Source organism: Erithacus rubecula (genome assembly GCF_903797595.1).
Source record: "Erithacus rubecula genome assembly, chromosome: 15".
NCBI classification, from domain to species: domain Eukaryota; kingdom Metazoa; phylum Chordata; class Aves; order Passeriformes; family Muscicapidae; genus Erithacus; species Erithacus rubecula.
The window spans coordinates 2,155,970-2,182,210 of record NC_136667.1 but is presented as its reverse complement, the minus strand read 5'-3'; the positions used below and the strand labels follow the sequence as shown (position 1 = coordinate 2,182,210).

The following is a 26,241-nucleotide window of genomic DNA, read 5'->3' as shown; positions in this document are numbered from 1 at the left end:
GGAGGGCAGCTGTGCTTGGCAGAAATTGAGGGCGGAACTTTGCAGAGCACACCTGGCAGGGCCAGGCTCAACAAACAGATGCACTTGACAAATTTCCCCTCCCTTCCTGCTCTTCTGCAAGCTTCCATCACTGTGAATTCCCATCCTGAATTACCTGTGCATTTTCCTGCAGTTTGATGTAGCTCAGGTGTTCAGGTATCTCATTGACAGCACTGAATGCTCCAAGTTTTGCACTGCCAGGCAAAATTTACCTGCAAAGAGGCAAAGACCCCACATCAGAATTAGGTTTGTATCCAGAATCCTTAATTCTCTTTGCATTGAGAAATAAAATTCCTTGTCCACACTGCTGGCACTCAGGTTTGCCACCATGTAAAGGAATTAAGGAATAGTGATGGTTCCTTATCAGGCTGATCCTGATTTGGTTTGATGTTACACAGATTCATGTTCATACAATGTGACTGAAGGGATGCAGATGTTTAATTCACATTATTGCTGAATTTCCCCCATACATTTGGGTTGCATTAGAGTGCTGTCCTGGTATGATGGGATGTTATCCCTTTCAGTTGTATTTCAGTTCTGGTATTTATGGGAAAATTTACAGGGATGCAGTTTCTATTCAATCCCTCTTATAAAGGATATTTGTTAAAAGTAAAAATAATAATAATAAAAAAAAGGACATATGTGGAGACAGCTGTCCTGGTGAGTCCTGAGAAGGTGCCACAAAGTCAGAAAAGTTGCATCTCTGATGATGCTACATTGTTTGTATTGCTAATAAAATAAACAATAGGTCATGAATGGATACTCAGTTATATTTCTACTTTTCAGCTTTCTATCTCCCTTTCATTAGAGCCTATGACAGATCCAGTGACATGTATTTCCTTTTTACTTTCACTCAGAAATAATTTCTGTGCTGTATCTAAATGGTCACTGTAAGAAAGTTTATGAATTGATGAAGATAACTGTCTTGTGTTGGTATCAGCTGATGCTGAAGTCAGGAGCTGTGCCTGCACAGTTGTCTGTCCCATCCCAGTCCATTTTCAGTGCTGAGGGAGGTGTGAGCCCTGCTGAGCTGCAGTGGCAAACGTGGTGGGAGGGTATTGATGGGAGAGAAGCACTTTCTGTTCTTCCTTCTCCAACAGCCCATCATCCTCTCGGCACCCTCCTGCTGTTTTCCTGCAAACATCACCACTGCTCACAAAGCAAATTAAGTTTTCAACAACATTTTCAACTTTTTTCTTTTTCCTCATTGGCTTTAAGTGGTGGAGAAGGTGAAGTTCCCAGCAATGTGATATCTGAATCCTGAAAAATAAATGGTTAATCCTTCTTACTAGTGGAATCGAAGGGATGAAATACATATTTGTATGCTTTCCCTGCACCCTTAAATGTTCAGTTTTGGGCAGAGGCACCAGGCCTGTGTGTGGTGAAGATGATGAGCACACAAAGAGGGAAGTCTGGACTCTGGGTAATTTGTGATGAGCATTTGTAAGTATTTCCAGGTATTAAGTGTAACTGTGCTCACTCCCCCTGCAATTTTCTGCACCCATCTTTTCCATCTCTTCCTTGATTGCTAATCAGATGGCATAAGAAATGTTTTCCTGATGAATCTCAGTCTCTGGGCAGTCTCTCATATGTGCTTCACTACCAAAATATGTAATTTGATCACTGTGTCTATATAATGGAGTTCATCTTTTCAGAACCTTGAAAGCCTCCCCCTCTGTGCCAAAGGCTAAATATTCCAGAGCCTGATAAGTGGACTCATCCCCCAAGTCTAAGGAAATAAATGGAATGCTGATTTGATAGTTTTAAGCACAATTTAAATAATCACAGTATCCCATTTCATAAACTGTGTGCTGCCACAGGCTTCTCTGGCTTGATTTCCATGTTTGGAAATGTTCTGGTGGGCTCTGTGTCCTTGTGGCCAGGGAATAAGAGAAATTCCTGGGGTGCTTTTGGAGGAGTGTGGCCAGCAGCTCATGGGAGAGTTCCTCCCTCTGTTGTGAGGCCACATCTGGAGCTTTGTGTCCAGTTCTGTCCATTCTGTCATTGCTTTTATGATTTTGCTTATTTGCTTTAATGGGTGGGGGGGAGGGGGAAAAAAAGGAGAAGTGAGAAGCATTTCTGAAGCATTTTCCTTTTTTTTTTTTTTCCAAAATTTGTAGGCTTTCATGTGTTTGTCCAAGCTCTCTAGGAATCTGATGGATTGAAACAGTAATTCTGTAAATGTAGTATTAATATAGTGATTCTGTACATGAAGTACTAAAATAGTATTAAAATAGTGATTCTGTACAAGTAGAGATTTGAGGGAACAATATGGAGCACATGTGAGCAGAGTCAGAGACAAAAATCAAACTTTAGATCACATCACCCACAATTACAGCCTTAGACCCAAGTGAATAAAAGACCTTTTTGGAGCCAGCCTGCCAGCCTGTCCCTAAAATACTCCTGTTTTTCCTATTGAGCTGCCTGTAGCTGCTGAGAAGCCCCAGGTGCACTTTCTGTGCTCCTGCTGGGGCACTGGAGATGTGACACCAGCTGCCTCTGTCCCCTGCTTGTCACTCCTGTGCTTTGCCAAAGGTCAGATATTTCTGCTTGGCTCTGGTTTCTGTGTGAAGCAGGCACACTGTCTGCTTAGGCAGTGTCTGGAATAAGTTGTGTTTTGCTAACAATGGGCAGGTTTGAGTCACAGTCTGCAGTGAGTGCACAGGACAGGCTGCAGCTCAGTCACAAATTGTTATTTACAGAATTGCTGCTGATTTCTCGTTAGCACTTGCAAAATGCCAGAGCAGCTCTTGAAGGATTTAGGAGATTGCTTAATGAAGATTCATTTATTAAGATGCATGGCTGGCCAATATACTGGTCATCACATTGATTTTAGGACTGGATCAGAGTGTGAGCAACCTTTGCATAGCTGAGGAGTGAAAAGCAGCTAAACTACTTTGACAAACTTCTGGAATTTTTTTTTATTATTATTATTTTTCTACTCTTTGTATTAAGAAGTAGCTCATTCCTTCCTTCATTTCTTCTTTAAAAGCTTTGAAATAAAGACATTTTTCTATATGATAATTTTTAAAGTAAGACTTTGTATAATAATGCTGGATGATGCACAATTAATCCTTAAATTTTCATGTCATATGGTAAACCTACTGCAATTCCTTCCACACAGGCAGATTTAGTCTGCTCCAAGCTTTGTGGTTCTGACAGACAAATTATATAGGAATGTCAAAAGTGTAAACACAGCATAAATACATCTGCAAAATAATATGTCTAACAGATATTTTATTCATAGGCATGGACCTGTGTCACCTAATCAGAGGGATAAATGTCTCTTTGAACATAAACAATTTATGGCTATAAATTGAAGTTATGTTTTGCCCCACCCTCTAAATCTCTTTTTTTTTTTTTTTTTTCTCCTTAACAAAAATCATCTAATTGCTCAGAGGTGAATCTGTACACATGGTTTAGCACAAGGTATTTTCCTGTTCCTGCTGCAGTCATCCTTGGTGTGCACTCATCTTCTTTCACACCCTTTCTGCTCTTGGGAAAATCCAGGGAATATGCTTGGCTTGGATGGAACAAGTTCAAAATACATCCAGGTGTTGTAAACAAAGGAACCAACCAACCAAACAAACAAACAAAGCAAAGGAACAACCACCCACCCCAAACCACCCTGAGTGTCCAATGCTTTATTTTCCTGGATGGGAAAACTGCCATTGATTGTTTAACTCAAATTTTGAGCTGGCTGAGATAACACAAATCATTACACTTTAAACTATAAGTTGCAAAAATTGAACTTTCTGCCTTTGGTGGGGGCATCTCAGTGGGAACCTTTTGTCAGATGTTGGCTTGCACAGGAGACATTGACTGGACAACTTTCCATTGCTGCAGTTAATTGTCTGCTCCTCTCTCCCTTCCCCAAATTGATCTGGTTTTCAGTTTTTTCTGTGAACTCTCTCTGAGTGAAGTTGGGAGCTTGGGCAGACCTGGCAGGGCCTGGGCTCGATTTCTGTTATTTTAAATCAACCTAGCATTTTGCAAATTTCCCTTAAATATTTAAAAACAGAAATATCTGTTTGTGTGTTTGTATTAATATATGAGATCTCTAGCAAATGTAATGGAAAATATGTCTAAAATCACATTAGGTTTCAGTATTTTTCATTCTCTAAACCTATGAGAAAACCAAATTACTTTGTTCTTTTTTTATGGGTATTATCAAGAGTCTTCTTAAAATAGTTTATATCTAATGATATAATTATTTTGGATGAACAAAACTATAAAAGTCTGAGGGTACAACGTTTTCAGCTGTCTGGGAATTATCTTGATCTATTCTGGTTCCTGTTTTGGACTTAATTATGATATCACTAAATATTCCCAGAAGTTATCCCAGAACAAACAAATAAGCAAATTAAAAAGGAGTTTGGTTGAAGTTTTGTTTTGGTTTTGTTTATTTTGTTTTAGGGTTTTTTTGTTTGTTTAATTTTGTTCACTTTACTCTCTTGGGGGGATTACTTTTGGTTCTTTAAAGGCTTTAAATGGGCTGGAGAACTTGGTTAATCCATGTGCTGCTTGTGGGGAGATGAAAAAGAACATGGCATAATTGAAGAAAGGCTGGTGTGAGAGCTAATGTGGTTTTCAGGAGCCTGTTGAGAAAATCATCCCCAGCAGTGTGAGTCCACAGCAGCTTCTGCAAGCACTGGGAGGGGAATGAATCCTTTTCCACCATCCTTTTATCCACGAGGCACTGAGGGCTCTTGGGCTGCTGCTGTGGCAAGAGGAAGAGTTTACAGATGATTTTGCACAGGCTGGTGTTAAAGATTAGGCAGAATGTTTGGTTACCTGTGCAATAACTCCAACTGAACATACAATCTGCTGAGGTCAATTTGCTGTTCCCTCTTTCAGAGCTGCTGTTTTTAGTGCTGCAGTCACTCAGGAGGGAGAGTTTGTCTCTGCAGCTGTAGCAGAGCAATTCCAGGGATGCAAGCTCAGGCAAACCCAACTTTTGCAGGCAGATGTGCTGCCTTGTGGCTGATTTTGATTTGCATTGATTATTAGCCTGTGTGGCTGTTTGATTACCTCCAGGCTGGTGTGGGAAATGTGGTTTTTCTGTTTGATCCCCCATTGGGCTCTTCCCTCCATGTCCTATTGATACCAGCCCCAGGCAGCTCCTCTGGCTCCCTCCTGCCTCTGACACTCAGAAATTAGCTGGGAATAATTTGGTGTGGAGCCGGGCAGAGCCCTGCAGTTCTGGTTGTGCCTCTGAAATAAATGGCAATAAAACATCCCAGCATTCATTTAATGTCAGGAAGCTTCATGGAACTTCTGTGACAGCATTGCTGAGGAAGCTCTGGGATGCTGCTCCATAGCAGGGCTTTAGTTAGAGAGATTTTGGAAAATGCTTTGGTCATTTTCTGTGAATGCTCTTTGTTTTGATACAAGTTACATTAATGCTGAATTTCTATACTGATATAGGAAAATCACTGACTGCTTCTCTACTAATGTTTTCTTTGTGAAGGGAAACTCAACATTTTAAATAATCTTCCCTTTGTCTTTGATCTGATTTTGCCACTGGCAGCTCATTGGGAGTGAGGCTGTAGCCCTGTTTTGTGTATCTTCAAACTGGTCACTGTTACCATGTTTTAGATTATGAATCTGGATTTTTGGGGGGGCTTTTATCACTCATTTCACCCCACAGCTGTTTGGAGGAGGCAGGGCTGGGGGAAAGGTGTGGACTGAGTTTGCCATGTGCAGGTAACACCTGTCCAGGTATGGTGCTGCTGCTTTGGAACATTTTAAAATCCTGACCAGATTTAAGATTGACTTGCTGACAAGAGCACCCATGTTTCTGATGTAAATCCTGAATTCTGTTGCAGAGCTGTTAGCTGCTGGACAGGACAGATTGGAGGATCTCTGGAAGCTCCTGTGGAATGAGGGGCAGCCTCTGGTGGGAGCACTGCTGTCAGTGCAGCTGCAGAACAGGGAAAAGACACATTTAAAGGGAATAGCAGATAATTGTTAGGGCTCAATCTTCAGCTTCAGGAACCTACAGAGCATTTCAGCAGGAACTTTCCCTTCCTTAGCCATGGGTTTCTCAGCTCTGATTTGAAGGTTTCCATTAATGAAGTTGTCTGTTCCTCACAGATGGAATATACTGCAGAACACATCTGCAGTCACCAGGTTTTCACTCTGGCTGGAGCAGATAAGGTCATTATTGTTCAACACTTAGCTCACAGAGCTTTAGTGTTAGATGATGTTGCTCAGAGTGTTTTTTAATCCATCTGGTCCCACTGAAACAGGCTCTGTTACCCCTCAGTGGATACCCACTGCTATTGGCCAAATTACTCAGAAAGCATTTTATTGAGCCACTTTCTTTCAGGGTTGATATTATTTTAAGTGATGTTGTATGTGCTTCTATTTATGTGCATTATTTTTGTAAAGTGCACATGCATCACTCCCAGTTTGGGGCAGTCTGGGATAGTTTATTGATATGTAAATAATTTACTTTGATATATTTTGAGAGAGAATAGCTTTTTCTCTGGGGAAGCATGCTAGATGGAGAATGTGAAATGTGATTGCAGCTTGCCTGAAAGTGTCCCTTCTGTCCAGGGCTCTTATTTCACTGTTGGATTCTGGCAGTGACACAGCCTGACCTTCAGTCATGAGAATCAAGAGGGCATAGCCACTTTGCTTTGGTTTGTTGCTTTGAGCTGTTTTAACAACTGTCTTTTCTATTCTTTTCTTCTGAAATGGAATTCATATTTCTAAAGCCCATTCAAGTAAGGAATGATGTACATGTGCAAAATACTATTACACTATAGGCTATTTTTCACATTTCTAACATCTGCTGTCAGTCTGGGGTGGTTGTTGTACATTTGTATTGCTGGGAGAGGGAAATTTACTGAAATGCAAAACCCACAGGATGTAAAAATGCCTAATGCCTACCTGGGAAGTGTGAGGGTACCTCAGTGATGAGGAACTTTGCAGAGTTATGCTGATGGGGTGATGTGCTCATGGAATGGCAGGCAAATTCTAGATTGGAGCTGGAGAAAGGTCTTGGGTAGCTGTTGGTTGTGTTCTCTTTCTTCTGTGAGTCCTGGGGCAGTCAGCTGGGAATTAGACTGTGTCACCACCAGGAGTGGATTTATAGTTTTTAACTGTGGGGGGGAAATGGGGAATTTCTTTTGAGGTAGGGATGTAAATAAGGCAGAGAGGGGATGTGTTGGGGTACAGAGGGCATGGAACACACGAGGAAATTATTTCCTCCCAGCCAGGGAAATTACACCCACAGCTGTCTGGTGTCTTCCATCAGAAACTCTCAGCTTTAGCCATTATTTCTGCTATGGAACAAATGAACAGGTGCAGTCTGAGCCCCAGAGGCAATGCTGGGGTGAGGTGAGGGACCCAGTGCTGCTCTGGTCCCCTTGGACAGGACACAGGCTGAAATCTGTGCTGATTTGGGCTGTGCTCACTGGAGATGTGCCAGGACATTTCTCCAACAGATCCATCCCTGTCTGTGTGTCAGCCCAACCCAGCCCAAGCCTTTTGAGCTGCTGGGGAGAGGCAGATGCTGTGCTCCAGGCTGCAGTTTTGCTTCTGGTTTCTCCAAGAGCTGCTTTGAAACCAAAGCAATGCTGCCAGCCTTCTTTCAAACAATGAGCTACTTCCAGAGTTTAATATTACTCCATGGACTCTCAGACAGGCATTGGGTTTTCAGAGTTGTTTTTATAAAAAATAAATGTTGGGTTCTTTTCTTTTCAACGTGCAAGAGAGAGATCAAAGTTCCTTTAGTTTATGTTCTGTGCAAAGGTCTGGCTTTGGAGCTTCATCTCCTTGTGGTTTTGATTTCCCCATTGCAAATACCATGTTTGTGTGTTTGCTATGGATCTCAAAATGTCTAAATGTCTTATAAATTGCAGTTTGTATTTCTGCAGCTGAATCAACTATAACCAATTGTGCAGCTCTTCCTCCCTTTCCCAGCTCACCTCCAGCATTCTCTGCTTCTGAACAAAGAGATTTTTAAGAAGCCTGAGCAATTAGCTGTAACAGTAACTACCAATATTTTTGATTCCTCAACATCATATAAAACTGCCAGAAAACTGTAGAAATCACTCCATTAAAGGGAGTTGCTGAAGTTCATGGCATTCCTTGATTTCTGACCCCTAATGAAAATTCAGTTCAGACCCTGTTCAAACACAAGATATTAAACAATAAACGTTTGCTTTCCTCTAATTCTTCTCCAAGAACCAATATGATTTTAAATGAAATAGGATTCTTTAAAAAAAAGAAAAAAATTATAATTAGTCTCTAGTGTAAAGAAGGATCCTGAATGTGTTTAATTAGGCTACAACAAAGAGCAGGAAATGAGCAAAGCTGATTGTGTAGATGTCTGGAGATCATACTGAGTTATAATTGAAGTAGAGGAACTTGTTGCTTCTGATGGTTTAAGTGCCTTGCACACCCACTACATGCTCTGAGCACAAGAAAATGTTCTATCACACATTCCCTTCATCATACCCAGCCTAAGATCCAAACTCCTGCAATAATAGCAGGGATAATTAATTCTGGCTTAAGTATTTGGGAAATTATCGAGTGCTGCAATTAGAGGCTTTCCAAATGACAATCTTGAGAAGCAAGAAGCTACACTCTGCATTCCCCCCAGATCTGAGTGCACTGAGAAACTTCTCCTCAGCACCAGAAAGAAAAAGAGCCCCTGCAGGAGTGAATCTTAATGTGGTATTAATTGGGTAACAGGAGAACACAGCTCTGAAACACAGAGGGTGCATTTAGAACAGGACAAATAATCTGAAATACAAGTTTGATGAATTCCCTTCATCTCTGTGCTGTGGCTGCTGCAGCACTTTTGTTTATATTGATCTGAATGGCATGGAAATTTTCTTTCATCTGTCATTTACATTCATTTTACCTCTTGCAATTGCCTCTGCCAGCTTTACACGCTTGTTTTCTGGTGAATCTATTAATAAGATTTCCAGTACATCAAAAGAATTTCTATTGGGCAAAGATAGAATATAATACACTTGAGGTGTTAGGAGGGTTCCTAGCTGCAATTTTACCTACTAAAAGTTATTAATGAGTTTTGTGAAGTAAAGAAAATAATTGGAAAGCATAATGCTAATTGCATGCTATAGATTTTCCTCTATTGCTTACTTGTTTAGCGAGTGACTTGCAGAATGGAGTATTTGCACCATAGCTTTTTTTCTGATTGCAATATGCCTTCTGAATTGACAAAAATAGGCCCAAAGGTCAAATTAATTAAAAACAGTAGGAGAAAGAACACAATTAATGCTGCAGGTTCGTATTTACATGTTCTAGCCTGAAAAATGTACGAAGTGCATTTTGTTGTGTGCAAAGCTCAGATGCTGTATGCCAACAAAAATGAGAAAATGCCAAGGAATATCTTAAAGAGTAGAAATAAATTGAATTCTTTACTCAGGAAAATTTATGCATGAAGATGATTTCAGGGTGAGCAACCAGGGCACTCAGCATGGCTTTTGGGCAGTGTGACTGATGCAGAAATGCAAGTTGTGGCTGTGAGAGGAAGGTGCCTGTGCCCACAGTGTCCCCTTGTTCCCCCCATGACCTGTGCCAGCTTTCCCCACATTAATGGTATTGCTTTCCCCACAAACACTTTTTCCTACTGCTTTATTCCAAAATCCTCCCTGGCTCTCAAGCACCTAGAGCAATTTGTCTTTCCCTGAGCTGACCTAAAGCTTTGCATTTGCTCCTCCATGGCTGGGTGTTACAAGGGATTTCTGCTTTTCTGGATCAAGCAGAGCCCATTTGCCTCTCCTGATCCTGACCTTGGTGCCAACCTTGCAAAACTACTTCAGATTTATAGGTTGCAAGTTTAATGTGGTTTGCATGGAGAAAAATATTTACCTCTTATTTAACTGAGCTGTACATGAAGTTTGAATAATCCTGAAGTGATGATTGTAGAGGTGTTAATCTTGTGTGTGGCAAGTAAGGTAATAACTCTGGGTGCATTCAGGGAGTTTCAGGAGCAGCATTAGCTGCTCTTGGGGTTCCTCCCCAGATTGCTCAGCTCTTGGGGCACTTTGAGCATCTTTGGGGCACTTTGAGCATCATTAGGGCACTTTGAGCATCATTGAGGCACTTTGAGCATCTTTGGGGCACTTTAAGCATCATTGGGGCACTTTGAGCATCTTTGGGGCACTCCAGGATTTTTCCAAAGATGCAGAGACTCAGACTGAGGGTTCTGCTGCTTATGAGTGCACAGCAGTGCAGTTTTGGGGTTTATGCAGTAAATGCTTTGGGACCAAGTTGTTTTTAAGCAAAGCTCTTCTCTGCTCAGCTGAGACAGGCTCTGGGTGTCTGGCTGTGCACTCAGCAGCCCCATGAGGAGGAGCTGCCCTCCTGCCTTCCAGAGATGCCTAATCCTCACTTTTGCTGCCTCTCCTATTTCCTTTTGGTGCTCTAATTTTGCATTAGCACCTTTCTCTTGACTGCTGGAGTTCCCAAGTGAGCACTGCTCTTCTGCCTGGGCTCCTGGGTGTGGCTGCAGCTCACACCTTTCCCCTCCCCTGCTCGCCAGGGCTCTGTGCTTTGCAGAGGTGACAGAGACAGTCCCAAAATCCCAGAAGTGACCTTGCCTCAGGGCTGAGCCCTCCCTGGGTGGCAGAGTCCCACATGTGGGTGGTGGCATGGGACAAGGACAGCTGTCCCCTGCTCAGCTGAAACAGCAGCTCTGGGCTGGCTGTGAGCACAAAAAACCTTCCCCAGCCTCCAGCTGGATCCTCTCCATCCCCCTCACCCAGAACTGCATCACTCCCTTCTGCAAACTGACGTGTGCTGCATTTCCTCAGCAATTTGTGCTGTTATGTTTTGCTCTGAAAGATGAGTGAGTAATCTTAACACTGCTGAAGAATGGTTGCACTGAATATGGAAATAAGCTGGGAAGATTTAAGGAACAAGGGAAGGCTAATGGCTTTATATTTTGCTTTGCTGAAATGACACAAGTGGTGAATTGTGAAAGACAGTTATATATTCTGATTATCTGAAAGGGCAATTGCAGAGCCCTGGCTCTGGGATGGTATCAGTGATACAATGCAGCACTTCAATTTGCAAAATTCTTCCCATTTGCAAATAGATATTTCAGACATCCATTTAAGAATGCATTATTAGCATGTAGTTAGACTCTAGTAACTTTGAATATTTCATGTATTCTACTGTAAATAACAGCTAAATCTTATTCATTATCACCCTGATAATATAAGCTGTGAAAATAGTGATGCAAATGGGAGATTTCTGACTTTAATCAAATAAAATGCAATCCCTTTTTCTTAAAACAACTTGGAGAGAAAAATAGATCTTTCAGATGTTTAAAACAAAACTGAAGTATTGTTCACCATAGTGTTTATCACCCAGAATCTTTCCTATTTACAATAAGAGAAGATTGAAAGAAAGAAAAGTGTGCCAGTGAAAAATTCCTTTATTTCAGTATGTGGAATGACTTCTCTTATTGAGAGCAAAACTTTTGCCTTACAATTGGAGAGGGAATTTCAGGACAAAACTTTTGGTGGAAGTTTTCTTGGTCCAGAGAAATTTTCCTGGACCACTGGAGTCCACTGTAGAGTTTACTGCTGATAAATGTGTCCATCCTGGGATGCTGGAATTCACTTTGTGCAAGTCAAATAAAGCACAAACTGCATCACTGATTGTGAATTTTGGCCTAGAGCTTTATTTTATTCATGCCAGCAGGTTTTCTTGGTAAACTCTTGCTTCTTTCTTAACCAGTTCACCTAAGGATGGAGCAAGCATTGCTGCCTTGAGAATGTAATCAGAGGTGACCTTGGTGGCCAGCACACTGTAAATTTAAAATTGAGAATGGGCAATCAAGGTGGTTAAAAGATATTTTCTCAAGGCCAAAAGGATGATTATTGATACAGAGAGCAGGAAAGAGAATGCTTTCACTGCTCTCTAAGAAGGTCTTGAGTTTCCTCAGAGTCCATTTTGGGCAAGAGAAAACTTTTTGTTTATTCTTCCTCTCCTCCAGAAAGAGCAAGATGCTTTTTTTGACAGCTGGATGAAATACATTTATTTTATCTTTGCATTTTATCTATCATCAATTCCCATTCCAGCTAATCAAACACTTGATATCAACCATTATAGATTTGCTGCTATAAGAAATGAAATGCTGTTATAATAAAGGTGTGCTGTCATAACAAATGGAATGAGACAGTGACATGCCAAAGAGCTGCCTTGTTCCTCATTTTAAAAGGCTCCTTTTGCTGCTTTTGTTTTGTTTTTAACTTTTAAAAAAACAAAATAAAATTAGTTGAATTCAACAGATACAGGAGTGCAAATCAAACATAAAGCTACTTCTAATCTGTATTATGCATTAACTGCTTTATAATCATCCACACTGGGAGGAAAGATTTTATTTCATAGAGTGAAATGCAACTAAAGTGTTGCACCACTACTTGAACTGGAGCAATTAAGAACAATCCTTGCACAAATCTTATTTTGCTTCTGACTTGGCTCACTTGCAACCCAAAGAAGCAAAATTAGATTAAAGTTTCTTTTTCTGGGAAGCAGAATAAGAGCAGCTCCATTTCCTGGTTCAGAATGATGAAAGAACATTTCCAAACCTCTTCAAGGGAACTCTTGTGGTTCCTCCTGGGGTTGCACATTACAGGAAAACCTGAACAGAAAATAAAATAAAATAAAATAAAATAAAATAAAATAAAATAAAATAAAATAAAATAAAATAAAATAAAATAAAATAAAATAAAATAAAATAAAATAAAATAAAATAAAATAAAATAAAATAAAATAAAATAAAATAAAATATTGCAAAAGGAAATAGAAACAGGTTCTTGAGGTTTCTTCCAGGTGTCCATAGCCCAAATGACCTCCTCAGGGCTGCATTGAAGGCCTTGATTGTGATACAGAATCAGCTCACTGGAGGTCTGTGAGTAATTCCCTGGAACATTCATTATTCTGTGAATCCATACCTTGCTCATGAAGAAACATTAAATCTATTTATCTGAAATGTAAAAGTTAACCTAATCAAATTAGAGTCCCATGTTTGTTTATGAAAGCAGAAATTCTTCTCCATTTCAATATTGACACAGAGAATTCACAATTCTAATAAAACCCAATCAATATTTCTGCTGAAAATGATTCACACCAACAGTCAGAAGTGATGTCAAATATTGCTGAAGTGCTTCTGTATTATTGTTTATTATGATGTTCTTTTAACTATAAAATGGCTCTCAGATATCAACCATTCAAGAAGATAACATCAAAGATGATGGAAATGGAAGAATGAATTAAAGCAAAAAAAAAAAATCAGAATTGAGATTTTCCTCTTTTTCAAACTTAGCAGCAGCACAGCCATAGTGAACTTTCATGTGTAATTTTTATTTAATCACATGTCAAATTGAAGGCTTAGATGAATTAAACTTTAAAAAGCATGCTTTCAGCTATCAATTTGACATCTAGCATACAATAACTGCCTTTCAAAAGCTAAATAAAATGTTTGACATGCTTTAAATGTTATTTTCAGTTTTATTTGCTTTATATTTCACTTCTTTGTTGTTATTTCAAGAAGCCCAGAAAATACAATTTAATTGCTAAATGTTGCTGGGGAAAGTCTTATGAGAGATACTGTGGTACAAGGAGGATTAGTGCCTGGAAATAAACACCCTTTGAAGTTATTAATCAGAAATTTGTCAAGTTCCAGGTTCATAATGTGTTTGTTCAGCAATGATTTGGGGAATGAGTTTGTTCCACCACCTCAGTGGTGTGAGAGGACAATGGGAGTGTTGGCTTAGCCAACAGAAAAAATGCAAAATTTTGTTTCTAAAATCAGGTGCTGTTAGTCACAAACCCTTTCTTTTCCCTGCCTGGGTTTCACAGAACTCTTGCAATGCCAAGAGCTGGAATATCTGACATTTCCCTTATCAGCTGCTGCAGTTTTGGCTGCCTGCAAGAGGAGCCTCAGGGACCTGTGTGTGATTCTGAAAGGAGCCCTGAGTGAGGGATGCTGCAGGTACAAGATAGTCCTGCAAGATTATTTCTCATCACTTGAGTGAGTTCTTTGTGCCACTGAATCCAGCCAGAAGATCTGACAATTTAAAGTCATTTCCATTTGAGCAGGTGTGGGGCCACCATCTGTTCTGCTGTTAGTAATTCCTTCATTGAAAATGTACAAATCTCTCTAAGGTGATCACCCAGGTTGAATTTCTATTTGTCTGGGCAGCCAACCCAGCTTTTATTTGCTCTTTTGAAATTAGTAGGTTGTGCTACCTGCATCTAAATAAATTAATAAGGTGGGAGGAGTTATTTAAATCAAGGAAAATGAAAGCCTAAAACTATTTATTTCTCTTATACTACTATGGGGCAGTTAGATTTTTAATCACAGTAAGAAAAAGCAAAAGTTTTTATCAAATCTTCCTCTTCTTTAAAAGTATTTTGCTGCATTTTCCCTTAGTAATTAGTGAGGATGTAAGATACCAGTTACTAATTTAATGAGATTAAATTAGGAGGACTGGCAAAATTTTGAACAAGAATGTCAGAGGGATTCATTTGGACTTCTTTTGGAAGTTTTAAAGTGCTGAAAATGCAAAGTTTTGCCAATATTTGAAAGGGTAAATATGGGAAATTGGGAAAACAGCAGATCTGTTGGATTTGACAGACAAATAGATAATCAAGAGCTGAAAGGAAAGCAAAGAATAAATTTGGGGCAGTGGCTGGAAAAATCTGAACTTGTTCAATGAAAAGAAGGGTTTGTTCACCAAGTTGGCCCTGTATGAGATGATAATTAAGATTATTAGTGTTGGCAATAGCTGGGGATGGCGCTTTTTATGTGACATAGGGAAAAACTGATTTTAATGCCCACTAGGCTTAGACTTCTGAAATCAGCTGAGTAATATCACTTTGCACAATACCTCTCTCCTTCCCTCAAAAGATGAGCCCTTCATTTTTATTTTTGAAAAAAGCCCAACCAAACAAAACCTCCCAAACCCAAAACCCAAACCCATTCCTATGCAAGATCACTGTAGAGCCCATTAAATAAATCACAAAAGGTCACTGCTAAATTAGAAAAGGTGAATGCAAGAGTGATGTGTTGTTAGAAGTGTCTCTATTTGTGTGTGATTATGGCGACCAAAAATCTTTGGCATCTTTGTAGATCCTCCAAGAGAAATAGAGATCCCTGCTGGCAAAAACAGAGAAGTTTAATTTGAGGGGGAAATTATGATATATATGACATATTTTGCCTATGACAAAGCCATCAAAATAATGTAATAATATCTTAGATTTAATGTGCCAGGCTGCAAAATTTATGGGAAGCAGAAACTTCTAAAAGAGTTGAGAGAAACTCTTTGAGCTGTATTAGTTGTGCTCGACACTATGGGGAGAGGAAAAAATGAAAATACTGGCTTGTCTCTGTTGAGTTCCAGCACAAAGACATATTTCCCTCTGGGTTTATGGCTGGATCCTCTCAGGCAGTTTGTTTTAATGTTATTCTGAGGATTTTGCCCTGATAGTTGCTGGGTCCTGTTTGTCTCAATGAGAGCCTGTGGAACAAAAATTGCAGTTTTGGAACAAAAGGTGATAGTTGAGGATAAAAAGACTGGAGCTGGAAATAGTGATTTGATTAGGGATCTTCTTTAGTGCTTATACTTGAGGATAGTTGTTTTCTGGTTTTTTTAAGGTATTTCATATCCTCCTAACATTTGAAGTAAACCAGCGACTGAGAAAATTAAAAATTTATTTGACTCTTCCTTTATTTACTGGCTGCTAATAGTGGAGAGAAATGTTGGAGTAGTTCTGTCCTTTTGTGCTGTCTCACAGCATCTCCTAAACAAGGTCTGTTTTAAATCAGAATTATCATCTAAATAATATAATTAATTCAGCATAAATTAAAAAGTAATGTTTTTTCTTTATGATCTTCTTTTAAATGGATATTTATTTGCTTCAATGAATGAAGATAATAAGGTTAATAGTTTAATGTTCCTCAGTTGATATCTGCTGCTTTTTCTATTACCTTTTTTTTCCTTCTTTTTGATTATAAATTGGCTAACCCCTGGTGTATAATACCAGAAATCATCCCTTCAGTGTATCCAAAGCTATTTACTTAGACTCATCTTTTATTATTCCCACTGCCACAGTCTAATTATTGTAGTGAAAGATTGAACACAGAATAGTTTGGGGCTTTGATCAGTCTTCATATAAATTTCAATAATGAGAGTAAAAGGTTTGTGGTTTTCTGAGATAATTTGATCCCTCCAGACACACTCAGCTTTTACCAAAGGCACTGAATGCCATATGAGACCTCTGACAGCATTTGTGTCTGCTCTGTGACATCTCTGCAAGCAAAATTATTTTCTCATACCAATAAAGAGTAATTTAATATTTTTAAATGCGGCAGAGAAACTATAGACTGCTGCATGTTTTTTCCAGAAATTTTCACTTCATTGTGCCCTATCAGTTTAATTGTCTGTATTACAAGTTCCTACATCAGAATCCTCCAAGAATGCACAATAGGTTTTCTTGCTTTTCTCTCTTTTGGAAAAAGTATACCAACTGTCATTCAGATAAATAAAACAAACCATAATCCTTGTTATTCTATTACTATCGGTGCTGGCTCCCTTTGGAGATAAATAGAAAAGCAGCTGGAGACTGAGGATATTTTGTAATCTTATAAATTGAAATTTAAATGCCTCAAGGAGGAAATTTCCAAAATAATTGTGACAGAAAGATAAGTCTCGGCTTTTGGCAAAATTTTATTAGAATTACTTGTTCCAGATCATTGTCTGATGCCTGCATGAATTAAGAAAATGGCAGCACTGCCATGTAGAGGAATAGCTGAGCTTTTTTTCATCCTGATAAATATTTCTAAAAGTGCTGTGTCACCAACCTTATCAGGTGTGACACACTCAGGGATCAAATTTAAAATCATGAGCCGTTAGCTGATGCCAGTTGATTTTAAATCATTCAGGTTTGATCTTTATGATAAATAACATCTCAATTTATGCAACTAAATATTTGCAATTTTTAACTGAATGTTAGTAACGTTTTTAATTTTGCTTGGTTATGAGATTTGTTTTTTCTCACTGGGTTAGGCAGCTAAAAAAGAGTTGGTGACTTTCTGGTCTCCTCTGCTGTCAGCTGGTTCAAAACTTTGGCTGTATTTTGACAATGAACCCTGAAAAGAAATATTCCTTTGTTTACACTTTGTGAATCCCAGATGCACGAAGCAGTAACCAGTTGTACATTGTAATAACCATTGTGTTCCCAGTCATTTTCTAAAATTGGCATTGCTGTCTAAAACTTGGGCTAAAATATTTTAAGAATACTTAAAATTCACTGGTAGCTTGGAGAGGATATAACACAGCACAAAGGCAGTGCAAACCTCACAAAATGGAGCTTTTACAAACAGCTCATGCAATGGAGGTGGATTTTTTTTTTTTTTTTCATACTGTGAATACCAAACTCATTTGAGATGGAAGAAATGGCAATTCCCTTTCCACGTGTTGTAGCTGTGCATCTGTGCAAGCTGGTGCAGTTTTGAATGCAGGGAGTAAATGAGAACCATGGCAGGGATGTTTTCACTGCATCAACTCAGCAGAACTTCAGTTATTTGTTCTTTGAGGAAAGAAGTGATTGATGTTGGTGGGGATGGTGCTCTGAGAGGCTGCTGACAGTAAAGTGGAATAGGATAAATCATATCAGTGATTTCTGTGGATCCACCTGGGGTTTTTTGGGCTGTGCAGAGACACTCCATGCATTGTCAGCCAGCTGTGGTGGCACAGGCAGCAGGAGGAGCAGAGCACAGTCCCAGCCAGGCTTGCAGAGAGCCCTGGATAGGGAATGGTGGAGCTCAGTGCAATTCTTCTGGTGACCCCAAAAGTGCAATGGGGGCATTTGGGGTGTTAGCTGTGAGCCTTTCACCATCTGAACCTTCTCCCAGTGGGCAGTCAGGCTGTGCCAGCAGTCACACAGGGGTTGTCTTCTCCCATTTCCAAACCATGGAATGGGAAACCATTCTTTGTTCAACTCAGAGCTCAACTGCAATGTCTTGGCTTGATCTGTTCCAACATTCCTCAAAGATCTGCCAAATGAGTGAGAGTCTAAAATCTGCAAATTTGATAAACAGGGAAGCAGGACTGGAAGGCAGAGTGTAGTTGAAAAGGGATGAAATCATCTGGAAGAAGAGAATGGCAGAACAATGAATGCAAAGTGCCACTCTCAGGCTGTGCAATCGATGGCAATAACCAATAAGGGAACAACGAGGAAAAGATCAATACAAAAGACCTGGGCATTGTGGTGGTTGGCAAGGACACAAAAGTGCTGTGCTGCCATGGCAGAGGAGCCTGCAGGAGATGGGAAATGATCCTGCTCAGTGCTGTCAGGACCTTGGCTGGAGCTGGGTGCAGAATTTTGGGCAGAGCACGGAGCTGTGAGCAGGAGCACCTGACAGATTGAAATAATAAGGTCTGTTTATTCTGAAGCAGAATAAAGTGCCAAATACCAGAAAGATGAGTGGGAATAAGCAGACCATGATGGATGGGGCTGAAGAAGTGATTTATTTTGTAACAAGGAAAAGGCAGGTTCTCCATTAGCAGTGGAGAGGCTCTAAAGCAGGTTTCTGGGAAAGCCCTGAGTGTGTCTCTGGCAGCTGTTAGGAAGTTTTGTCACTCACATCTGTCAGGAATTGCACAGGTGAGGGTGGTGCTGCCTGTTCTTGGCTGCACCAGAGCAGAGCAGCTGTCTGTGGGCATGTGCAATAATGTCACTGTGACAAAATGACACTTGCAAAAGTGAAGGAGCTGAACTTAGCAAAAACTCAATGTAATTGAATGTTTTCAGCAGTGCCACCCTATAGGAACCAAATATCTAGGGACACCATACAACATCTGCTCTGTTATAAACACTATATACTTTTATGCATAATTGCATCAAAAGTCTGGTCTTCAGCTTTGCTAATCCCACCAGTTCTGCTTCAGCTCCTAAATCATACAGTCACTTAGGTAATGAAAACTCTGTCCTGTGCCTGGTGCATCAGGCTTTTTGTTTCATTTGGCCCTTCCTTCCATGTCTGGGCTGAGATGCTTTCCACCCTCAGCTCCCTGTTTCCAGCTTCCAGCCTTTCACAGTTAAGGTCTGTGCTGTAACAAAAATCAAAGGAGTTGTAATGAAATGTCTGAAGGAGAGCAGGGGGAATCTACTTTTCCTTCATTAGCTTAACGTCTGTGCAAAACCTATTAAAATTGTTTTCAATACATAAGACTTGTTGTTGTTTGTTCTTTCCCTGCCTTAGAAGAATCCAACAGCATTATAAATGTGTCACATTTTTTAGGCCCAAAAGCGTGGAACAGCTTTTAATGGGAAAGAAAATGTTTTTTGAAAACCGGAAAACTCAGCAGTGAAATAAATTGAGCCTCAAAAAGTGATTGAAATCTCCAAGTCAATATACAAAAGGTATCCAAAGCCTTGTGAAGTCTGACAGAATCTCTTTAGTTTGAGGTGTCTTTCATTTTGCATCAGGGCTTACATTTTTTTTTAAAAGAAACCACAGCAGCAAGCAGAGCTGTCAGGTGCAGCAGGTGTGAGAGCAGCTCATGAAAGCCTGAAATTGTGCACGACTGCGGGCAGCCGAAATGACGCTTCCAAAACCGCCGCCGTGCCAAAACCGTGTCCTTGTGTTCCTCCCTTGCAGCCCCAGCGCCGGGTCACCTTCCACCTGCCCGATGGCTCCCAGGAGAGCTGCAGCGACAGCGGGCTGGGCGACCACGAGCCCACCAGCGGGGCCAGCACGTCCCACCCGCTGCCCCTGGGCTTCCCCCAGGACGAGTTCTACGAGCAGGCGTCGCCCAACAGCCGCACCGAGGGCGACGGCAACTCCGACCCCGAGTCCAGTAAGTGCAGAGCTCTGCTCTTCCTCTCCTTCATTCCTTCAACCCATCCTGCTCTTCCACTCCTTCAACCCATCCTGCTCTTCCACTCCTTCAACCTATCCTGCTCTTCCACTCCTTCAAACCATCCTGCTCTTCCACTCCTTCAAACCATCCTGCTCTTCCTCTCCTTCAACCCATCCTGCTCTTCCTCTCCTTCAACCCATCCTGCTCCTCCACTCCTTCACTCCTTCAACCCATCCTGCTCTTCCTCTCCTTCAACCCATCTTGCTCTTCCACTCCTTCAACCCATCCTGCTCTTCCTCTCCTTCACTCCTTCAACCCATCTTGCTCTTCCTCTCCTTCAACCCATCCTGCTCTTCCTCTCCTTCACTCCTTCAACCCATCCTGCTCTTCCTCTCCTTCAACCCATCCTGCTCTTCCCACTTCTTCACTCTATCCTGCTCTTTCACTCCTTCACTGTGGGAGTCTTAGTTGGGGGGACGGTGGTCAGGACAAACTCAGGTGCTCTCTATAAGCAGGTTTTGAAGTTTGCAGTTTACTGTAAAGGCTGTGGGTATGCAGGGTCCCACTGTGAGCTGCCAGCCACAGCTCGGAGCAGGACAGAGAGAGAGTGGGGGTAAGAGAATGAAGTAAGGGAGGGATGTAAGAGAGAGAAATAAGAGTGGTGGGAGCAGTGAGAGCACGATTTTCCTGTTTACAATGCAATAAATCTTCTTCTATGTTGAATATTCTAATTTCCACTAACCAATCTAACACAAGATACAAATCCTATATTTACATACAGCCTATAAGAATCATTACATTACCATAATGTGTTATACTTGAAACCCTAAAAACTACTCTTTGGACCCTAGCAGGGTCTCCTCTGACCTTTGGAGCTGCTCTCTAGCAGAATGCATTGTTCTATCAAGAGGGGATTACTTTCCTGGCCATCCTATTATATTCTAGTTATTTAGTAACTAAGGTTTGCTATCTCAAAGATGGCTTTCATTTCAATCTCACTTATGGTTTCTATATTCTCAAAATCTTTTGCTAAGCACTCATATTTATAAGGTTTCCCTGATTCATCCTTCCCAACACTTCATTCCTTGCAATCCATCAGCCACTGGGGCTGTTTGTTCCTCCAGGGAATTGTTAAAAGCCAGCGTTGGGTTTAGCACGGCTGGAGAAACATTCTGTTTGTAAAAACAGAAGGTCTGGCTGCTGGAAATGAAACACTGGGGCTGTTAAGGGTTTATGGATGAGCTGGTGTTTTTATGGAGCTGGTGGAGCTTTCAGAGCAGGTTAACGCTGCTGCCCTAATGGTCATAAATACTGTGCTGGGGGAATTCACATTTTTAACATTTCCAGCACTGCTGTGTGCTGTAGTTTAACAGGGAGCTCGTGGGTGATGAGCAGCTCTGTGGGAAGAGTGCAGTCTCCAGAAATAAGGGTTTCTTGATTTGTCCTTTGAAAGCAGAGATGGTGTGTAGTAATAATCTCAGAGGAGTTTGTCATCTCCTGCCATTGCCTCTGCCTTCTTGTGATATCAAAAGCAGGGAGGCAGAATCCCTCCTGTGAGCTGTGGGTTCTGGCTCTGCTCTCTGTGCTGTGATGTGATAGCCAGTTGGAGACTCCACTGAACTTTAGTCAACTGTTAATTGTCCAGAGGCTCCTTATCTGGATTAAATTGAACTGTGCCATTGATAAAGAGACACCTGAATGTCTCTGAGCCTCTAAGGCCTTGTTAGCGGCTTAATAAGTGATTTGGAAATACATCTGTTCTGGGCAAAACTTGGCCCAAAAGGTGGATTTCAGCTGCTTTAGTGTATCAGGAGGAATGAATTAGTGAGTGCTATGCACTTGAAATAGCTGTGGAAGGCAGTTACACAGTGCAGTGGCAAATGCAGCGTGCAGCAGAGAGCATTGCCCCACTCTGAGCTGGCTGTGCCAGTTCAGCTCTTGGCACAGGCAGAGCTGGGGTTCCCTTTGCTGCCCAGGACTGTTTGCACATGTGAGGTCTGTCCTCTTTTTCTTTAATTTGTAAACTATTACCTAAGTTTAACTTTGAAATGTGCAAGGTGATATGTTTCCTGCAGAAATGCTAGAATATTATATTTTCCAAGCTGATAGACAGCTGACAAGAACCATCAGGGGTTTTTGATCTTGTGTTGGGAAGCATTCATTATTTGCTTTTGTGTTTATGTAATTGACCTGTAATATACCCTGAATAACATTCTAGGCAGTCAAACTGGGTTCTTCACAGAGTTAAGCTCCAAAGGGTTACAAATATACCCCCAAAGAAAGAAAATAGCAAGTTATATATTATTTGCTTTGCATACTCATGGTCTGATATTGCTTTCCAGCTTTTTCTTGTTGCTTGTAACTGATATTTATATTTTACTGAAGTGGGAATGAAAATGAAATCAGTGTCCAGGGCCTTTCCTGCAGAGAGCATGGGACAGGACCTGGTGTGGAGGAGTTCTCAGAACAGGCATGTTCACCCTGCCTTTGCTGCTCTGGTTTGGGATTTGCCAATGATTTTTGTGCCCAGTTTTTTTTTTTTTTTTTTAATTTCAGAAGCAATATGCACCATGACTCTTGTAGAGTGTGGCTGTAAAAGTAACTCAGCTCTGACATCTGAATGTCATTGACACACATCCCTGTGAGCAGCTAAGCAGGTCTCAGATGTCTTTCCAAGAGAAGTTGAGGAAAGTTTAATCACCTGTCTAATTACCTGACAGTTCAGTTTTCAACTTGAAGCCCCAGTTTAATTAGAGTTTGTTTTATGTGAAGATTTTTCTTCCCTTCCAACTTGTATCTTATTGAAACAGTTTAATTGATGTGGCACGATGGTTACAGCAAGGAAAGTTTCTTTTGTGGCCCTTTTTAGTGTTTTATGCTTATATTAATGGCAGCATATTAATGTCCAGAACCAACCAAGTGCCCTGTGAAAGCTGGTGGCAGCTGTGACATCACTCATGGCTTGTTCAAAAGTGTTTTTTTCCTTTTGCTTTTCTTGTCTACAGTCCTTCTATGTTATTTTTTATTTTTTTTTAATACTGGAAATTGTTGCCTTTTGGAAGCTTTAAATTTACTAGCAATAGCTAAGCTTTTATTGCAAAACACTGAAAAAGATGAGCTTAACAAAATAAAACAAAAAAAAAAAAAAAACCAAAAAAACACCCTCTGAAATATTGGTGAGAGAAAGCTTTACAAATTCACATCCAATACAGGACTGAATCAAGGAGGGGAAAAAAAAATAATTGTAAGGTTATAGTGGCTAGAAAACTGTGAGAAATTTATATGTAAACCTTTAAAATTAATTGACTATGCTAATTAAAATTAGAAATAGGCTATTTAAAATGATTTGTCTTCTCTTACTTTAGTTCCATCCTTAGAAAAATATGAAGTTCAGTGTGGTAGATGCATCCTAAGGAAGAAATGCCAATAAACTGTCACACTGAGTAAATAGTAATATAAAAATGCATGTAGGTTTGTGGAGAACCTTATCCTTAAGTAACAGCACTCCTGTATGTGCTATTCAGATATTTTCTCCTCATAAGTTGCTCAAACAAGGATGCTCCAATAATTCCCTATGCTAAGGATTTTAACCAAACCACCTTTTTTCCCCTCCCTTTTCCCCTCTATTTAAATACAAAACTTCAAGCACAAAGAGCAACAAATTCTCTGTGTCTGGATTTCCCTGGCAAATTCTCTCAGTGGATATAAGCAGTGTTGATCACAGGGGTTGAAAGGTACATGTAAACCTCAGTTCTATTGGCTTATTTAATACACTGTGAGATATTAATGACAAATTTTCATGCTTCATCTGCTTTTATAGCCTTGTCAAATCTGTTTTCTTTCCTCCAGACAATAAAGTGATTTTACTTTTGTTTGGAGAAAAAAAATAGAATATGACTGGTTCAGCCAAGAAATTGGGCAGAGCAAGAGGTATGATTGCAGCTTGGGGACAGGGAGTGTGGAGGGGAAGCCAGAAAACCTGAAAGCAATCTGCAATTAAATAATAGCAATCATTTTGTATAAAGAAAATGGAAGCAAAAACAAAGCTAGCTGAAAATTAAAGTTAACGATGCAAATCACACTGAGATTTCAGGGTTTCAAATAGGAGGAAACTGGTGCATTAAGGAGAGGGGGTCTCCATGAAGAATATTTAACATGAATTAGTGACTAATAAGCCAAGAAAGTTGCATTGAAAATCAGCAAGTGTGGAGCTAAAGGGCAATCAGTATAATCACCATAAGTCTGGGGCCATGTCAGGCTGGTGTTGCCAGAAGTGTCTGGCTGCTTAATTTTGTCTCCCAAAGACACTTTCACACAGTAAAGGAGTTGTTTGGGAGAACTGGATTGAGGAATTCCTGTGGGTTCAACCCCTGGGGAGGGGGAAAGGTAAATTTGAAATACAAGGATTCCCCAGTTCCATTTGTCCCAACTTGTGGCAGCAAATGAGCAAATCAGGATCTGGGGCAAAGCTTTAAGTGATCATCAGAGTGCAGAGAATCAGTCTTAGGAAGAATTAAGACTGCAGTCTGTGGTATTTAACCACAGAAGAGGGAGGTTTGCAGCAAGGAAGACATCTGTTCATGATTAAAGACAGCATATATTTCTGCCTCAAAATTAAAAGAACACTTTCACCTTGAGTTAATTTTTGATAAGGATGATGCTGATGAGCACAAAGGCAGGCTGATGGAGAATGATGATAATGGCACTGAAAGTCAGGGCAGGTTCAGTGCATTCATGTGGAGGAAAGGAGGTAATCTTCTTCCCAGGATATCAAAACTGATAGTGTTTTCCTTATTTTTCTGTAATTCTGACATACAAGATGTCAAGAAAACATAAATCTCTGGTCAAGCTCCACTACTGAAAAGAATTTACAAAGAGAAACTGAGATATATATAAATATAATGCAATAAAGGATAGAATAGGTTTCCCAAGAGCAGGATGAGATCAGCTCCATTATCTCACTTCCATTATATGTATTTTTAACATTGGGGAATACATGTAGAGTTAATCTATATATATATTTAAGGGCTAATAACTGTTATTATGACATTAGGGTGGAGCATTAGTAATTAAGAATGAAAAGACGTAGAATAATACAAGAAGAAAAATCTCCATAATTATCTTCATTAATGAGTTTGGCATTAAAAAGCAGGAACATGTCAATGAAATATTCTAGTAGCTCAAAGCCAAGCATCACTGACAATGGAGGAGGAGGTGTGCATGACATGAGAATTGGATTTTGCTAAGGATTTGAAGTAATAGCAGTGGGATGAAATCTAATAGTTGAGAGTCATTCTCAGAGGAACTGCTGTATGTAACTAGTATATAAATCACCAGCTGAAAATGACATAAAGAAAAAAAAAAACAACTGAGTATTACAAAGATAAACTATAAATCACCAATACCTAATGTGACTGTGGAAAAATCCTGGGTTCCTCCTAGCAGAGAGAAAAAAGATGAAAAGGAAAAACCCCAGGGTGTTGCTGACACCATAACAGGCCTGTTATGAATAGTGTTGGCTTTCCATGTTAAAGAAAGGTGAATCTGCATGAGAAACAGGCAGAAAGAAATATTATCAATAACAGGGGGCTGAGGTGCCCATATACAGAGAAAAGAATGAATATTGGCTCATTTGAACTGCAGGTAAAGGTTGGCTGGGGCTGCTCTCACTCTGCCCTGGCTTGGTTCACAGGGAAATGGGCTGGTGCTGCCTCTGAGCCAGCCAAGGCTGCAAATTTGGGAGCTGCAGATGGGATCAGTGAGGGAATATAGAAGCAGGGCATGAGAATGCAACCTGGCTTCAAAAAGGAGAATGCAACCTGGCTTTAAAAATGAGAATGCAACCTGGCTTCAAAAATGAGAATGCAATCTGGCTTTAAAAATGATAATGCAACCTGTTTTAAAAATAGCTTGATGAATTTGTGATAGTGCAAATAAATAAATCACTGCCCCAAAGAGCCCAGTGTGTGACACAGGAGGTGGCTCTCCAAGGCTGGCAATATGCAATCCAAGGCTGGCTGTGTTTGCTGGGGCTCAGTTCTGCTCTGGGCTCCAGCCCCAGCCCCAGCTGGACACAGGGCTGGTCATCCCCAGTTTGGGAGCTGGTCCCTGCTGTCCCCAGCCCTGCCAGCAGCTCAGGGACAGCCTGGGGGGTCCTGAAACTCATCCTGGTGCCTGGTGGAGGAGAAGGGGTCAGCACAGAGCTGCAGACAGGGAGCTCATTCTCCCTGGGAAAAATGCCTACGCTGTCTGCCATGCTGCCTTGTCTGATAATCAGAAACTCTGCAGTTGCTGAAATATACTCTTTAAACATCATCAATAAGATGCTCTGGCAGCTGGA

General features: G+C 40.5%; 1 protein-coding gene across 4 annotated transcripts in view; it reads left to right on the top strand.

Moving 5' to 3' along the window:
* The window catches only part of PCDH11X (protocadherin 11 X-linked), a 394,642-nt gene that overhangs the window by 262,418 nt on the left and 105,983 nt on the right, over window positions 1–26,241 (top strand). For all 4 annotated transcript variants that reach the window (XM_079319074.1, XM_079319073.1, XM_079319075.1 and 1 more), the window contains one exon: window positions 19,700–19,898. In XM_079319074.1, coding sequence (XP_079175200.1) covers window positions 19,700–19,898 — 199 coding nt within the window. The remainder of the gene's footprint in view (window positions 1–19,699; window positions 19,899–26,241) is intronic.